Source organism: Melampsora larici-populina (genome assembly GCF_000204055.1).
Source record: "Melampsora larici-populina 98AG31 unplaced genomic scaffold MELLAscaffold_2, whole genome shotgun sequence".
Classification (NCBI taxonomy): domain Eukaryota; kingdom Fungi; phylum Basidiomycota; class Pucciniomycetes; order Pucciniales; family Melampsoraceae; genus Melampsora; species Melampsora laricis-populina.
Genome location: NW_006768766.1, coordinates 1,735,860 through 1,753,616, shown reverse-complemented (window position 1 = coordinate 1,753,616; position 17,757 = coordinate 1,735,860). Strand labels below are relative to the sequence as shown.

The following is a 17,757-nucleotide window of genomic DNA, read 5'->3' as shown; positions in this document are numbered from 1 at the left end:
CCAAGTTTCAATTCGGGAAGCGACCCATGACAGGGAGCTTGAAACAGATCGAGAGCATCAGCTCATTATGCACAGTTAAATAAGCGAGAGAGACAGTCACTTACCAAGATGTGTTTCAAAAAGGCCTGGAATTCGTCTCGACGATAGCCATTGACCTTGGCGTTGACTGCGAGTAAGCCCAATTCACAGATGGCAGCCAGCACAGTATAGTGATTCCCCGCCCTCGTACGCTTCAAAGACTTTGGTCTTTCGCCTTTCTTGGACCTAACGTGGTTTCGTTCGACATCTTGTGGTCGAAGCCCGGTCTCATCTTCATGATGGATGAAATGATAGAGTCAGATTGGATATAAAGAAGAAGATAGAAGGCTTAGAAGGAGATGGATGCTTACCTAAGAAGACCAGACACTCTGGTGGAAGATGGGCAACTTGACCCGAATACGCTGCTCGAAGCTCGGGTGATTGGTTGCTATCGACCTTTGCAACCTTGTGAACGGTGAGGTAAAGCCGTTCCTTGAGGTCATTGGCGATAGTTTGTCGACAAGCGAGTAGATCAGTATGATCATACATCGCCTCCTGGACCTCGTCCAGGAACATGCACGGATCGGCTTCGATAAGTTCAAGCATGAACTGTCGGTCTTGGTCGGAATACAGAGTCGGACGTCCTCGTTTATCATATGAATCCGGATCTCTGATGACCGCATGAGTAAGGTCGTAGAGTTCTTTCCAACGTGTGAAGGTTTGCGCTGAGATCAAAGTGAGGAGATCATTGTTGATGGAGGCAACTGGTTGACCTGATATGAACTTATTGAGAGCGATAACCTTCAACTGAGGGGAGTATTTGACATATGGCATAACGGATATGAGAAAGATAATGGACTAATTGATGGACGAATGATTCAACCATAAGGAATGGTTGTTATCGAGGAAGTTGAGATAAGGGTGAACCCGAGGTTGAACCTCGAATCACCTATCTCAACTGTAGGCTATGCTTATAGGAATGCCTGTATTGGGCTGTATTGCTGTGAATTAAAAATAAATAAATTTTATTTTATCAAGCTATTCTGGATCGACTGTATAAAGATATCCAAAACTGTTAGTACAGTTACATGTCAATAAAAGTCCGAATTATTCACATTACCTTATGTTAATAACAAGTTACCAACGACAAAACTAAAGCACATGAAATGTTGGCTATATATGAGATGCTCTAAAGGTCCTGATGGGTTAATACCACAGCACGGTGACCAAAGATAGGCTCAATAGTATTATGGCAGAATTTTGAGAAGAAAATATTGGGAATGGGCTTGGTATCGTAGCACATAAGAAATTTCCTTGAAGATCAAGATGTTGTCTGTTCACCCCATTGCCTAAGCCTGAACTTTGGGATTGGAAGGTGTGAGGATGTTTAGCTTGAGGTGAATGGCGGCCGCAGGGGTTGCCCCGGACGGCGCCCTGTGCAGGTGTTGTGCGTCATTGCGCCAGGATGCGGGAACATTCACTCAAGTCATCACCAATTCCTCGAATCCTCTGCTGAGCTTATCGTCACAATCGATCAATCAAATGGACTTCACTCCGCTATACCCTCATAGCTCCTCATCATCCTCTACAGTCTCACCTGATGGAAAATACATTCTCACCTCAGTGGGTGATCGACTCGTCGTTCGATCTACAACCTCCATGGAAGTCATCAGAAGTTGGCGATGTCAACATTCTTCATCTGAACCTGCTCGAAACGAACACCCACCCAAAAAACCTATAACATCATCTCAACCTTTTAAACCTCCTACTAGTCAATCGTCTATTCGATCTTCTTCTAATCCAATCACTACTAAATCGCGTGCTGGAATTCCTTCCTTTCGAGCCTCGACAATCAATCCGATCACAGACGAACGCAAAACCACGCGTCTGACTTGTGTTTCATTTTCTCCTAACTCGGAACATGTTCTTGCCCTTTCCCGACATCCGGAAACATCGGTCATTTATGTGCATTCCATGAAGTCCAATGAACTGACTGCATGTATAGAAGTAGGTGCAGAGGGTGTTGCTAGTGGGGAGCGAGCTGTTAAATGGGGTCCTAGTAGTGATTGTATCATGGTCTGGAGTGATTGGGGAGTACGTCTACTTGATCCTAATTTCAAACTTTCCGGTATTCTGATACTTTAAAATTTCATCAATCGCACTCTTTAGTTACGTATCACTATCTGGCCTTTAACGTCTGCTCAACCTCAACCTCTACAACTTCATCATCCAAAGCATGGTCCACTTCTGGGCTCCACTTTCTCCAATACGTCTCGTTACTTTGCTCTTATTTGTCGTCAACCTGGAAAAACTCGTGATCATCTGGCTATCTGTGATACGTTGGCTTGGACGTGTGTCAGCCTATTTGATGTACCTACAGATTTGATAGATGTGAATCAGATCAGCTGGAGTCCGTGTGATCGATACCTTGCCTTGATTGAATCAGCACTGTTCAACTATAGGGTTGAGATAGTAACGCCAACCGGTGTTAGATTAGGCGCATACTCACCTCCGATGAGCTTTGTTGATCTGAATGATTCTATGGCTCAGTCTACGAGTCATGGCCGATCAGATGGACACGCCTTCTCACGTGGCACACAATTGACATCAAAGGAAAGGATTAGGCGGAAAGAGAAAACCGATGCCTCGGATGAAACTTCAGTGGTGGATGGATATCTTGGGTTGGGAATACGACATGTGAAGTGGAGACCCGGTGGTGAATATCTCGCTATAGGTGGTTGGGATGGAAAGGTAAAGTATAGTTGAGGTTTAATATATCAAGCATTTTGGATTCGAGTTGATCATAAGATTGGTCATCTTGAAGGTACGAATCTTGAATGATATCACTTGGACCCCGATTTGTGAGATCGACTTGAATTCCAAACCAACAAGAGTGTGTCATTTATATCTCTTCATTCGAGTCATTTAGACGTCGTACCTATCTATTCTTGTTTGATTTGTAGCAAATTCTGATCGAACCCATGGGTTGGATTGAGCGTACTCGTGCACACGGAATCATACCATGTGAGTTGAGTTTCTTCAAAGCCGTAGGAATCGAAATTCGGAATCTAAACTGATGTCAAAATCTGTAAAACAGTCGATCCAGTCCCATCCTCGACCCTAGCCAATTCTCTTACTCCGGATTTTAGTAAACCCAACCCAAGCATTGGAGTGCGGGAGATGCAGTGGAGCTCAGATGGAGAACTCCTTGCATGTCGTAATGGTACAGTCATCTCGTTTGACTCACTTTGTCCTTCTGACCGGATCGGATCATCAAGGCTGATCATTTTGTGCTACGTTTGTAGATGCGATGCCATTGAATCTATTCATCTTCTCATTCAGATCGGCCAACCTGGGATCAGTACCCATCTCATCTGCCTCATCGGTAACTGGTGCTTCGGTACCTCTGAAACCACGAGTAGCGAGTGTGATTCAATTCGAACTTCCGGTCAAGTGTTTCGAATGGAATCCCACTCGGAACGTCCTTGTGATCGTCACTGCTAGCTCGGCACTCTATCTGTGGTATCCAACCAGGCCAGATCCTGCGATGACCAGTATGACACAACTTTCCCAGTTGTCAGAATGGATAGATGGAATCGGTATACCAGCCAGTAGGTTCCATATACCTTTTAAGAATGATATTCATGAGCATGTATTCTGAAGATGATCTATTTTTGTTTTTCACCGTACAGAGGTTCCATTTGCACCGGTCCAGGCCACATGGATCAAAGATGGTGCTGCATTGCTTGTGACGGACAGAACGGCATTTTGTTTGGGATTCATTGTTCCTGAAGAATTACTTGGAGATCGGGATGAACCTTCAATGATTCAAGAAGACCAATTCTCAATTCCTGAGTTATGAACCCAAAAAAGCATTTTACATTTTTTTAAGGAAAGCTGTAATAATACATCATTATGAATTTATATGTGATGATATTGATGATAATGATTCCCACTAAGGTCTTGATTTGTGATGGTATATATGGTATATGTATATATATATATAAGATTTAAGCAAACAAATTCCAATCAACAATTTGAAGAGTCTTAGCAGCCAGTTGAAATAATTTAGTAGTCTGTTCAAGAACTTCAGGTTGAGAAACATTAGGAAGGTTCATTGTCAAGACTAGATCAGTACCTAGTCCATTATTCCCTATGCCATTTAAAGTCCAAAGAGCCATCCAAATATGAACTTGATCAGCTTCTGAATCTGGACGATTGAATTTTGAAACAGATTGAATGCCTTCTAATAAGATAGGTTGAGGAGTAGTGAGATGATTTGTTGATGGGTTTGATGAGGTTGAGGTTGCAGAAGTTTGGTTGAGGTTGAATGTTTTTAGGATTTTGGATGATTGAGCTGAGTTATCATTTGCTAATGAATCGAAATGAAAACTGAATAGAAATCAAAAAAAATAAAAAGATGAAGTTGGTAAAAGAAGATTTCAAGTTGAGGAAAGCAAAAGAGAAATTGGTTTACCGAATTGAATCGAATGAAGATGAAGTTGAAAGTTTTTGTAGTACTTCAATGATGATTGAAAGATCATTAGGTTTTTCAAGATCTTTAGAATTCAAAATGAAAACTTCTTGAGAATCAGGTACTTGTCTAACTTGACTGTTTATCAAAAAACAAAAATGAAAGTTAGAATAATGAAATGAAGATAATAGATTATTGAAACTGACCTGATATCGATTAAAGTAGTAGGTAATTCAACTTTGATCGCTCCACCAAATAAATCGGTTTGCTTTGATTCCATTTGAGGTCCTGTTGTATCAGTACTACTGACTTGCATCTTATAGCTATTATAGCTATTAGAGTGGTGATGGAGTGAACAGACTGAGAATGGAACATCCACCGCGCATGAAAATGATTGGACTGTTGACTGTTGAGAGGGGTGTACAGGTACCAAAAACCATTCCAAATTCCAAGTTTTAAATGTTGAACGCATACACAGTGCTCATTTGATTTGACTTTCCAGTTCTCTTCAACTTCAACTTCAACTTCCTCAAGCTATTATCATCCTACAACCAACTCTTGATGGGACAGTGGTTCTCAACAACTTGTCCAATTTGGTTAAATCTAAATCATTCTCAACCAATCAATGATCAGAATGTATGAAATCAATTCTTTCTATCTCTCTATCACTAAATCCAATCTAATCGATTTCTTTACTTTTAAGCAAGAACCAGATGAAAGAACTCCATTAATCATCAATCCACCGTACGTCCTGGAATTCTCTTCATCTTTTTATATTTTGATATCTAACCTTAATCTGGATGGATCTCATCCAGTCCTCCTCGTCCAACACCTCAGCTTATTCAAGATACCGCTCAACAAATCGAAGATGAAGCTGCTGCCAATAAGATTGTAGATGAAACTGTTCGGTTCGTATTATCTTCAATCTCCTTTCTTTCCTTAACAATCAATCTTGCTAATGAAATCAACTTTTATCTTAGCTGTTTAGTTCATGTTTACTCCCAAGCTCCATTCTCACATCTTACCCTAGATTCTCAAACCCAAGAAAGATCTGATCCTCAAACCCATACACCTGATGGATCAACCACTACTTGGCGAGCCTATGATCCTCCAAGTTGTCCTCCGATTTCTCCCGAGATTCGAAGACTTCGATTAGGTTATGATCAACCCAGATGCGCAAATGAATCCAACCAAAGCACCCGAATCGATCAGAAACGAAGTTATCATAGTTTAAAGACTATGATCAATCATACCCATCCCAATCGATCGGAAACGACTATACCTTCTTCTAATACCACACCTCTTACTCGATCTGATTCGACTCCAACTCCAACTCGGTCTTCTGATCTTTCTTCATCCTCTCAAGACTTTCAATCTCATCCACAACACCTTCGAGATTCAACAGACACAAGTGATTATCAATGTGATACGATCACTTCATTTCAAACTGCTCTAGAACATACTCCTTCTCATGATGAACCATCTGAATCTCAACCTTCTCATTCTCAACCACCTGATTTCGTTGGTAAGCTTTGGCCTAATTTTCATACTACCTTGCCTTTTCAGGATCCTTCCGCACTCGAAAGAAATGAATGTGTACGTGTTTCCCCAGCTTCTCTGCTCTACTCATCTGCTCAGCTCTAGATTGATTGATATCATATTATTTTAGCTTACGGACGATCCTCAAGATCTACGAGCACTTCTTGATTCAGGATTCACCCTGAAGGACCCAGGTCCCATCCTCGTTGACCTGTAACCCTCTCTTTCTATTCAATTCATCTGATTCCTTCTCCTTATATATTTATATTACCTCTTTGGAAGATAATCTCAAGGACGTTTAACATATCCCTCAATTTTCTTTTTGGCTTATATGCAACTCAACTTGCTAATAAGAGCATCTTTCTTTTTGTATTCTCTCTCTCTTTCTCTCTTTCTCTTTGGATTTTTGGATGGTCTTTTTTCTCTCTCTTTCTTCTTATCATGTGATAGCTATTATTTGGAGAGTTCTCTTGAAGGCTTACTATATCATTAATCTTAAAACCTTATAATGTGTATATCATTATCCAGTTTATAATTTTGTGAGAAGTCATAATCTATGAAGTCAGATGTGAGAAACCCAATTTATTCAAGGTTTTAACCGAATAGAAATTAGTGATATAGAAAACCAAAGATTTGCTAATAAGTTTCAAACAACTTTGAAAAATTGACTAAATTCAAGGCCTAAGAATTCAACTTTTCATTCTTTTACCCTCAAGAGTCGTGTCAGAGCTGAGACCTGATGGAAAGATACAAAAAAAACAAGTGAAGAACAAAATCAATCAGAACAAATTATCGAAAAGTGCTAGTTGTGAGATTGGATTAGAATCCAAATAACTTTTTATAAACCTACAGAAAGATGAATAAATTTATTTCTTATTCGAAAACCGACTCAAAGCGTCAACTGGTCCATTAGGTATTCCAGAAGAACTTTGCTTAGATTTCAAAGTGATCATCTGTTGTTGTTTACGTAATGCAATCTTTGCTCGAAGTGCTTCCTAAATTCATCAAATTAATGAATAATCATCAATACCAAAACAAAAAAAAGTTAGTCAATGTTAATTTTTGGCTCGATTTAAAGATTTAAGAAACACTTGATCGAATCACACTTACAGCTTCAGGTGTGATCACATTCTTTTGTTTCTTCCTTAAAACTCGTTTCAAACTCGAATTCTTACCTCTCATCTTTTTCTTTTCCTTCTGTTTGATTGGTACTGATCTGTCTACACCTTGATCTTTGATTCCATTTTGTTGTACATCATCATCATCATCATCCAAGACTTCTTCTTCACCCGATTTACCTTGTGCCGCTAATTTTTCAGCTCTAGATAATGTTCTCCAAGGCGTAAGTTTTGAATTTCCTTTCAATTGTTTTAATTCATCTGATTCTTTCAAAACCGGATCTGCAAGACTTCCGACCATCTCAGGATTCAAAGTGATCAAATCAAACGGAATCTTTTCCATCAATCCTCGAACTTCTCTTTCTCTTCTACGTGATTTGTTTTCAAAAGGATCAGCTTCTAGACTATCGAAATTAGCTTGACCTGAACCTGGAATGATCAAACTTGAAAACCCTCCGCTATGACCGACTCCTAAAACATCTTCAAACGGACAGAATTGAACTTGTTCAACCGATTGGGATGGAAAGCTTTCTTGCATATACGTTCCTTTTTGTGATTGGTTTCGTCCTACACCTGAATAAACTGAGACGTGTGATCCCCATCCGACTGCCAACAAAGAGTTTTGTGACCAACTCGAGCTTTTGGCTGGGCTCTTCAAGGTCCATTCATTCAAGGTTTTATAAGTCCTTAGATCCCATATTTTTAAACTCGAATCTAAACCGGTGGTAGCCATTAATCTACCTGAACTAGATGGATCAATCGAAACACTCGTCACGGGTCCACGATGTGCCAGGATCTTCACCTGAGCATGATTAACCGAAGGACTCCAAAGTGACACCGTTCCATTCTGATGACCTAAATGAATAATCGAATTAAATGGGTTCTGAGTCATCGTATAACAAGACCCTAATTTAGTTCGATGTTGTGAAACGATTTGTCCGGTAGATGTATCATGATACTTTAGCCAACCAGGTAATCCAATGGTAGATAATAAGAAATGGTATGGTAAGAATTCCATTTGAGTGACTTCTAAATGAGATCTGAGTTGATGAAGTTCAGTTCCTTGATGACCATCATAAATAAACACATAACGACGTTGAGCAACAGCAAAGAAAGATTGATTGTGTAACCATCTAATTGATCTTGTAGTTTCATTCACATTTAATTCAGTCATCAATTTAGATGATTTCCAATCAAGTGTAGAAAGATGACCGGTTTGATGAGACCCTAAAGCTAAGTGTCGTCCGTTTTGACTATAATCAAATTTAATCGGTCCTCCTTCTAATGATAAACCAAATGATTTAATCGAGGTTGAGATCCCAACTGATGCTTTTATATCTTTTTGGGTGACTTTCCAAGTTCTTTCTAATGGGTTTTCAACTTGAATTAATGATCCTGATGTTCGATTTGATAAAAGTAAATCATCATGTTCTGCTGAACTTGTAGCTGTATTCAAATGTCTAGATGAAATAGCTGAAAGATGTGCTGATAGTTTTGTATCATTTTGGGTTTGATTCTATAAAAAAAAGAAATGAAATGGATTTCAAAGTATCAGTAAAGAAATCTTTTGAAAATTTTCTTTCTGAGAATCAGTTAGGAATTCTAAGTCTTACTTTCCAATCAGATAAATTTCTTTTAACTAATCTTTCACTTTCATTTAAATAAGGTTTAAGTCTACTTGATTCCACTTGATAGGTAACTTGATTTGTTTCTTTTGCTTTTGATTTACCTTTATCTTTATTGATGATCGGTTGGTTTGGTTTTGAATTTCTTTCTGACATCTGGTCTTCTTTATAAAATTGATGATAAGTTGGGATCAGTTGTAGTTGTGATTTGTTGTGGTTCAATAACTTTTCGAAACTTTTTTTCAAAAATTTGGGATGTGATCAGGTTTATTCGGTTTAAAGCATAACTTGGTATTTATGCTTATATCCCTGATTACTGCTCTGTGAAAGTCACTGTGACACCTATACCAATCATCCAAATCCATCTCATTTCACATTTCTGTGCATATCATCCAACCCTCTACTAAAAGTAATGTGACAAACTCGCAAGGTTCTCCATATTGGATGTAGATGTAGTGAGCCATAATCAAATGAGATTTGATTGATGAGATCTTTGGCTGGTTATAGGATGATCAAAATGAAGTCAACTTAACCTTGCAATCTTTTGCATTGGTTCTTGTTGATGTGCATTGGAGCCCTAACAATCTTTCTCAACGATCAATTTCAACCTAAACTTTCCACATTCCCTCCCTCACGCCTCGAAGACAGGTGAGAATGAGGAATTTTAATAAGTTCAAGATTCAACTTGATGTAATTCGATCAAAGCTATCAACATAGTCTTTGAACCGACTAAAAGAAATCGGTTGACTGTTCTTTTGATCATGTTTATAAATTTGATTAACTACATCTCGGTAAAACCAACGGATTTCTTACTTACTAACAAATCATCATACACAAATCTCATGAAATTTTGTTTACACTATCATCACCCAAAGAAAAAAATGACACAAAGAAAAAAAGGATACAACTTGATCACGAAATCGATTCTCTAGAAATATGGATTCTTTTTGAACAAAGAAAGTACATATGTATCAAAGAAGTGAAAAAAGAGTCAATGAACAACGAGATTTCAAAGAATTTCTTCATCTGTGATGTCTTCTTAACGAATATTTAAAATCTAAACCAGATAAATTCGGATGAGGTTTACAATTTATATAAGAAATTGAATTCATCAAGCAAATCATCATCATCATCATTATCATTCTTAATTGAAAATTCATCTGTAGTACAATAGTATCGAGAAAAAAATCAGTATAAATCTTCTGGATAAAGAAATCTTTTGTAACGGAATCAATCAAAAAGTAATTGACCTTTTCTTTTTATGTTTCTTGTGATTACGGAAAGATTTCAAACTATCAAAGTTTCAAACCCTACGATTCGCTCTGGCTTCTCTAGTAATCCAAAGTAAAAAAAAAATCAAGTAAAACTTGTTGGTTTGTGGTTGTGTGTGTTTTCGTAAAAAAAAAATTGAGATACAAGCTTATATGTGAAAGTTGAAAAGATTTTAAACAGAGGTGCTTTTTCTATACAATTTTCTTTCCTATCGAAGTCTTTTTATGTATGCAAATGGATGACTATGAACGTAAGTATATAGCTATAGGATGAAAGGAACAAAAACAAAAAAAGAAAAGGTCTCTTTTTAAAGTATTTCTTAACCCGTTAAGACTCCTCAATAAACTTGATTCGATTTATGGTGACGAAGTCCATGATTATCGAAAATGTCATGACAACCTTTCCTTTCTTTTTTGAAAAAAAAACACCAAAAACCTCGGTAAAACTTAGTAAGAAAGATCCTTGAAACTTGATAAATCTTCGATGATTCATTCAAAGTTGATCTTTGAAACCTTTTATCTAACATAAATCTTAATCTTGGTTTCCAAGAATCCTTTTCATATATAAATATATGAAAGATTCGAAAAAAGTGTAGTAAAGTTTGATGGAAAGCTCGTGATTTCAAAACGTGAAGATGAAGAAGTTCTCGATCAGGAGAAATTTATGCTCTCTTACTGCTCCGAGCCGATCTCTATGACCGTGGCTCTTATGTGCTCTTCATCAAGTCAAATAAAAAAAGGATCCGGATGCCAGGGAACTCGCCCTATTTGAGTTAACAAAAGTGTTATACGTTCGATTGAAAGCTCATGATTTCAAAACGTGAAGATGAGATAGGGTTCCATCAGGAGAGATTTATGAATTCTTACTACTCCGAGCCGATCTCTATGACCGTGGATCTTACAATCTTACGTGCTCTTCATCAAGTCAAATAAAAAGAAGGATCCAGATGCGAGGGAACCCCACCCCCCGGTCACCCCCCAAACCCCAGCTGCACCACATGGGTAAGATAGGTGAAAGTCTGTTTCGATTGAACAATCATAGGTCTCGTTACTCAATAGAAAAGATAATCATGAACTCTTTGATCATCAGACGATATAAGTTGGTGAGCAAAGGTTAGAATGAGGTAGAATGTCAGCAAGAGGTTGTATGTGCAGATGAGGATGAATCTTTGAGCACGGCCTCGAATGGACCAAGTACATATAATGATATGTATGATGATCAGCTAGCTGATATGACTTGAGACTTTTTCAAAGCAAAGCTCATCCAATTCCTCTTATGAGGAATATGCACTATGTACTACGTCCAAAAGGTCTCCCTCCCGTTCACACTCAAGTATATTCCTTCAAAGAAAAACCCCCAAAAAATTGTATTGATTTCCTTTATCATAAAATTAAAATTAAAATTAGAAAAGAAAAACTTTCATGAAAATGTTCATTAAACTTACAGCCATTCCGATATTGCTTGTCGCTCCGGTTTGAAAAAGAAAAAGTGAAACCTAAGTTTTTACCTGTTTTTACTCAATAAAACTTCAAACTTGGCTGTAATTCAAGGCAATACAGCCAAATTCCAGGTTTTAGCCGGTTAAAACTTAGGTTTCAAGCTCACAAACTTTTTCTTTTTCAAACAGGTGCGACAAGCAATATCGCAATGGCTGTATATTTACACAAAATCCAAAAAAAACAAGTCCATGATAATTTTTCATTTTTTAATACTATCCATCTTTTCTTTTACAGATTTAACTTTTGTTTTACTTAATACTTTTAAATATATATATATTGAAATAAAAATAAACATAACTTCATAAGACGTATGAAATTCTGATGATGATAAAAAAAATGAAATTATGACACAATGCAATTCTAAAATAGAGAAAAACCATCCAGAATGAAAAGAAAAGGAATCAAAATAAAAAAGGTGTGGTGAGTTTTAATGAATCTTAATTCCAGCTGCCATTAAGACTTCTTCTAAAGGAGTATGATCTCTCATATTCCTAAAAACCGAAACCCAAAGATCAGTTTCAAACCCAAAAAAATCCAAAAACAACAAAAAAACACGTACCTCATTCTATGAACAAATCTACATTGAAACTTTGATTTCTTTTCACTAGAAGAGATCCCCGACCAAATAGAATAAGAAGTAGAAGTAGAAGAAGTCGAAAAGTTAGAAGAAGTAGAAGGTGAATCAGGAGGATAAGAATTCGTAGAAGAAGAGATTTGATTTGAAAAATCTAAGATTAATTTCGATTTTAAAAACCCTGGAATCGGTTTAGGTTTTTTAATTTCATGATGGATTTGGGTTTCTTGAATTGGATTAGGATGAAAGCTTTGTTCGTATGGATCGAATTTAATGGGTTTCCTTTTGATGGTGTTTACTTTGATTGGTTCAAAAACAAATTCACCACCTGGATAAAAGAAAAAAAAATCAAAAATCGATTAGACGAGAAAAAGAGAAAGGGTTTGGAATTTTTTAAGAAGAAAACATACCTAATTGTTTCAAATCACCACCATATCTCAACGGCATCTTTGTGGCATTCTGTTTATCATTTTGTACACACCCAAAGATTCCCATCAATGATAAATACCCAAAAAATAGATGAACCTGAAGGATTTAAGATTGACTTACTTTGAGAGCCATGATGAAAAGTTCAAAGATTGATAAATGATCTAAATAAGAAACAGAAGATAAACTTGGTGATTTAGTAAAGAAAGAACCAGATTGCATTCCTAATGATTTATAAAGTGGATGGTTTTGATTCGGATCTGAATAAATTGGAAATGGACAATTATATAATGCTACAGTGGAAACCGAATGGAAAGAGATTTCAAAAGTTTGAATTTAGCTGAATAAAATCATGATTTTTGAAGATAATGAAAAGAAAAAAAGGTTTGTTTACCTTTGTAAGGGTTTATCATCTTATAATCACCTTGACCGATCAGAATGATTCTAATTTTGTATCTAAACATCATTAAGTTTTGATTATGAAGTGAGATTTCTGATAACTTTTTAATATATTGTTGACAAAATGGACATCTATATAAACAAACCATCAATCATCAAATCATCAATCATCAAATCCAACCTCATAGATTCTCAAATCATCATCAAAGAGATTAAAAGTCAAGACTGTTTACCTAAAATGTCTTAAAAAGATTACAATCGTTCTAAAATTAGGATCCAGGATTTGATTAAATTTAATTTCTTGACCAATCGAATCGATCAATTTAGATTCCAAAGCTAAATCTAAACTGATGAGTTGAATTGGATTTTGAAATGAAGTTGAAGTGTTTGTGATAGACTGATGACTGATGATAGAATTTGGTTTTTTTGGTTTATAATTTGTTTTAGAAGAAGAAATCGTTGGTGAATGTAAAGTTGAATAAGTTTGATAATGAGTCTTGGGTTGGATGTTGGATTTGTGGGTCATCTTCACTTGGTTTGGATGATGGTCGATTGGAAGGAAAGCCTTTGAGAATCAATGAATTCTTTGAGACTCTTTTCTAGAATATATATCTCGGGTAGATATACGAACCAAAGATAAGCTGAGATAATTTTTTTTAGAATCCAATCACAATCAGAAAGACTTCAAGACCAAGCTGTGCTATGAGTTGATCATGAAAATTGAATGATGGTTCGATACAAACATTTGTACTCAAAAGTGGAGAAAGCTTTGGTGTAAAAGGTACTGTTATTATTTATTTATTGGATCAGGCTGTGTGATGTTTAAATTGAAGGGGCGGTAGGAGTTCAATTGGAATGAATGGTTTATTAGAATGTTTTATACTCTTCAACTGACTACCGATCCGATCCTTTCAATTAGAACCACGAGGTTGGCAACCTTGGAGAAGAATGGAATCCTGTGATGATTGATACACACATAAAAGAGCGGTCAAGATTTGAGAATATCTACTCATATCAAGATTCTACCAGAAAGACGTGAAGATTGGATTCAGAGGGTGTTATTCTAAAAACTTTCAACGATCTTGCCTGTCCTGTAAAAGTCAAAGGAACCATTGGTGATTCGGAATTAGGAATTAGAATGGAACTTGATGATGATGTAGATTTAGAAATCTCAATTTATCAAACTTGATATCCATCCATCAAGATACGATCAAGCAAAAAAAACCACAAATCTTCAGTCAGCTTCATTCATCTTGGTGTCCTCAAGATCAGATAAATCACTAATAATCATATCAATCAGATCAAATCAAATCAAATCAAATCACCTCATAAACATTCAAGTTTTACGAAGCACATCACTTTCTCACTTTCTTCCTTCCCTTGTGCATCAACAGCATCGGCCTTATACGATCCGCAGTCTGGTCATCAATTTTGACAAGCTCGGATCTCTTACCTCCAACTCATGCGCGCCACACAGCAAATCTGACAATCCCCAAGGTGGTTCCCCGGAGATTTGACGAACTGCAGATATCTGCATATGTACGTGGAGCATCAAAGAATGAAGACGGAGAACCTGCACCGCCCGATAAATACATACAGAAATACTCTCTTGGCGGCTTTTGTCGTGCTGGTCCCTGGATGCAAAATGATTCAAAGTTCGAACCCAGCAGAGCGTCTACATACATATCAACTTCCTGTCTAACCTTCCAGTACTCACGGATCATCAAGAAATTGCCTGTTTAGGCCAATCTGAAATAGTCACTACACTACCAATTCCTATATACCATGGAGAGCAGCGGGTAATGCATAGATCATGTCACTGGGACACATTGCACAGCTACTCTCAGCTAGCCATGCATATACCATGGGTTGGTCCTGGAGACACATACTCCAAATACTCTTTGAGGGTTGAAGTCGAATCACATTGATTGGTGGACAACCACCACCCTAACTACACCACGGGGCTGCTGACACGTGAAGCTCAGGTGGATTTTGACTCTGCCAATAAAACACGCGCTGTCTACACCATCATAACCGCTGTGAGCTACATGTGCCCGCCAGCGTGAGCTTCACCCAAGGCAATCACGTAGCTAAAGCATGGTGGACCACCCCTTCATTGAGTGAGCTAGATCATCCATTTTGTCTCACCTTGTGATGATGTGAGATGACTCTCATCAGAATGATCAGAAATAACCTCATTATGGCTCACTAATCAGCCTATACAAATCAGACTTCACAAATTTTGGTTTTTTAATTCCGTGGACCATCAGTTATCTGCTCATTACATGCAAAAAAAGAACATATGGTCCATGAGGAACAAGAACATTGAAAAAACAAGTGTTTTTGAAAACCTCAAAGAAATGAATTGAATTCAATCAAAAAACAATATCAAAATGAAATAGAGATATATGTATTGGAAGGAAAGACAATCTGTTATGACCTTAACACTATAAGGCTTACTAGTAATATGCCTATACTGTATTGTGCTATACCTCTTGTGTTGCGTTGAGCATAGTCTCTTTTCCTCACTTAGCAATTCATATACCTTACTGGAATACTCTCAGCGCTCTCTTGCATCTCAAGCACTTCCAATTCCTATCACAATCATGTAAGTGAACATGAGTTGATAAGACATGGAGTCAAAGACAGGAGTTGATATCGACATATGATCAAGCTAGTGATTGAGAAAGGGAAAATTTGAAAACCAAGGAACTATAGATCAAAAGCAAAAACCGTGACATCAGTGAATATAAATCATAAGTGTAGATTATCTAGAACAGGGGGGAGATGAAGGAAGCTGAAACATGGTTGGTTCAAACAAAAACAACAATATCTGTAAAGTGAAAAAAATCATGAACAAACACAAGAAAAAAACAAGGGATGAGTTAAACTTACAACAATTTTCCCCAACAAGTCTTTGAAGAGAAGATAATTTGGACTTATCATGATACAATAGATTTGAGTTCAATGAACCAGAGTAAAGAGATGGTATTGATGAACAAGAACGATCAGAACCAACTGATCAAAGGAAAGTGAGACTTATGAACCATGAATGAGGCAGATGGGTGATTTGATGGGTGAAGCTCACTATCAATAATGAAAGAACAAGACTTGATTGTTATTGGTCAAAATGGTGACTGTGAGTGAGTAGGCATGAGTGGTGTGTGTTGTGATTTGGAAGAAGGATTGTGGTCAAAAAGGGATCTGGAGAAGTGAAGCAGTGGCATCACTGTAAGAATAAGAAAAATAAAAATAAACAAGGTCAAAATAAAAATTCATACAAGTATTGGGGATGCATGAGCTCCAAGCTGATTTGGATGCTGAGCACCTGGCTGACAGGCCGTGCAGGGTGGCAATCACACAACCTAGCTCACCCACTGATTAGCTGGTACATCATGTTATGCTAACATGAGAGCACTGCTCATGTGAGAATAGGTGACAAGCAGAGGTGAGGGCCACATAGCTACACTCACACTGCTTTCACCTTATTCTGCACACTATCTATCAACCCTGGCCATAATATCACTGATTTGAATAATAAGCCACAACACTATGTCAACAAAGAACCCAGAGTTGAAGATTGATAAGGAAGAGGGAGTATTCAATCACATTCACCTTGTCTGAACTGGGTACACTCCTCAACAAGCATAATGCACACACAGTGACCCCTTCAAATCCCTCCTCAAAGTCTCCCAACCTGTCCACAAATAGAATACAAAGACATGATGTTTTTTGTTGAGATTGAGTAAGATGTTTTGAAAGGATTACTTTGGAAAAACATTCAATTTTTCCAACATCTGAGAAATCAGTTGATTTGGATCAAAAGAAAATTTAAAAGCATTTGATTCCTCATTCAAAAATGATATCAAATCCTTATTGCCACAGGTTTCTAGATCTGATTCTCATGAAGTTTTTGTTGAAAAATGTCAATTTAAATCACCTTGTCTTCTATTTTCAAAACTTACTCCCACACAAATGAAACCCTAACCTAACTAAGTCCCTCTCGGACAAACGAGTAGTCAAGAGAGGGACTTACAGCTTATCCACGAAATTTGGCGTGTGAGCCTGTGGACCTTTGGCTGGGGCAATTTTCAAATCAAGACACTGCATTATCTTGTTTACAAAACTCCCCTGGAGCCAAGAAACAATTTGTGCTGTGAATCATCCTACATAAACCTGTGCCGGTATCAGCATGCCAAACCAAATGGCTATCAATCTATTCAAGCTCAATGTTTTGGATAAATTCCATCCTCTGTGATTCACTGCAGAGGTTTCAGAGAGCCATTTACTCCTGTCATTCGAGAAACTCTCAACCACACTCAAAGTTTACAGGAAAGAGGAGTTTTTCAAGCAATGTTTTGATGACCTTCCTGGGGGTAAGTCTCTATCTACAAAAGCCCGTGTATGTAGAAGGATTCACAGAATAATTCATTTCTTGGCTCCGGGGGATTTTTGTAAGCAAGATAATGCAGTGTGTTAGTTTGAAAAACGCTCCAGCCAGAGGTCCACAGGCTCACACGCCAAACATGAAGGGCATTCAAATAGTTTTTTTTTCCACGAGCCCACAAAGCCAGAACACAGCCAAAATTTTCTTTTGTGGCTTCGTGGAAAATCGTTCTGGAACTTTCATGGAAAAGTTCCAGAACCACTTTGTGTAGGACAATGGATAAGCTATAAGTCCCTCTCTTGACTACTCGTTTGTCTGAGAGGGACTTAGTTAGGTTAGAATGAAACCCAATTCTTCTTCCATCTTTTGATTTAACAAACAGAAAAATAAACCAAACCAAACCAAACCACACTGTCTCAAGGATTA

General features: G+C 37.5%; 5 protein-coding genes across 5 annotated transcripts; 2 read left to right on the top strand and 3 right to left on the bottom strand.

Annotated features, from left to right (window-relative positions):
* Positions 1–1,560: 1,560 nt before the first annotated feature.
* MELLADRAFT_89113 (uncharacterized protein) lies at positions 1,561–3,880 on the top strand (the record flags this gene model as incomplete). The annotated part of the gene is made up of 7 exons (XM_007404670.1): positions 1,561–2,112; positions 2,188–2,769; positions 2,843–2,911; positions 2,982–3,042; positions 3,116–3,241; positions 3,324–3,629; positions 3,711–3,880. 7 exons carry the CDS (start codon positions 1,561–1,563, stop codon positions 3,878–3,880), a joined length of 1,866 nt encoding a protein of 621 aa, XP_007404732.1.
* Positions 3,881–4,028: 148 nt separating this feature from the next.
* Positions 4,029–4,772, bottom strand: MELLADRAFT_101812 (uncharacterized protein; the record flags this gene model as incomplete). Its single annotated transcript, XM_007404284.1, has 3 exons — positions 4,029–4,410; positions 4,496–4,630; positions 4,699–4,772. 3 exons carry the CDS (start codon positions 4,770–4,772, stop codon positions 4,029–4,031), a joined length of 591 nt encoding a protein of 196 aa, XP_007404346.1.
* A 223-nt stretch (positions 4,773–4,995) lies between these two features.
* Positions 4,996–6,634, top strand: MELLADRAFT_70646 (uncharacterized protein; the record flags this gene model as incomplete). Its single annotated transcript, XM_007404671.1, has 5 exons — positions 4,996–5,128; positions 5,196–5,236; positions 5,308–5,400; positions 5,473–6,088; positions 6,162–6,634. 5 exons carry the CDS (start codon positions 5,054–5,056, stop codon positions 6,246–6,248), a joined length of 912 nt encoding a protein of 303 aa, XP_007404733.1.
* Positions 6,635–7,111: 477 nt separating this feature from the next.
* MELLADRAFT_32879 (uncharacterized protein) lies at positions 7,112–8,539 on the bottom strand (the record flags this gene model as incomplete). The annotated part of the gene is made up of 1 exon (XM_007404283.1): positions 7,112–8,539. A coding segment is annotated over one exon (1,428 nt), but the record flags the coding sequence as incomplete, so codon positions are not given.
* Positions 8,540–11,972: 3,433 nt separating this feature from the next.
* On the bottom strand, positions 11,973–13,470 carry MELLADRAFT_101809 (uncharacterized protein; the record flags this gene model as incomplete). The annotated part of the gene is made up of 6 exons (XM_007404282.1): positions 11,973–12,036; positions 12,105–12,447; positions 12,530–12,644; positions 12,669–12,838; positions 12,940–13,076; positions 13,178–13,470. 6 exons carry the CDS (start codon positions 13,468–13,470, stop codon positions 11,973–11,975), a joined length of 1,122 nt encoding a protein of 373 aa, XP_007404344.1.
* Between the last annotated feature and the right edge of the window lie 4,287 nt (positions 13,471–17,757).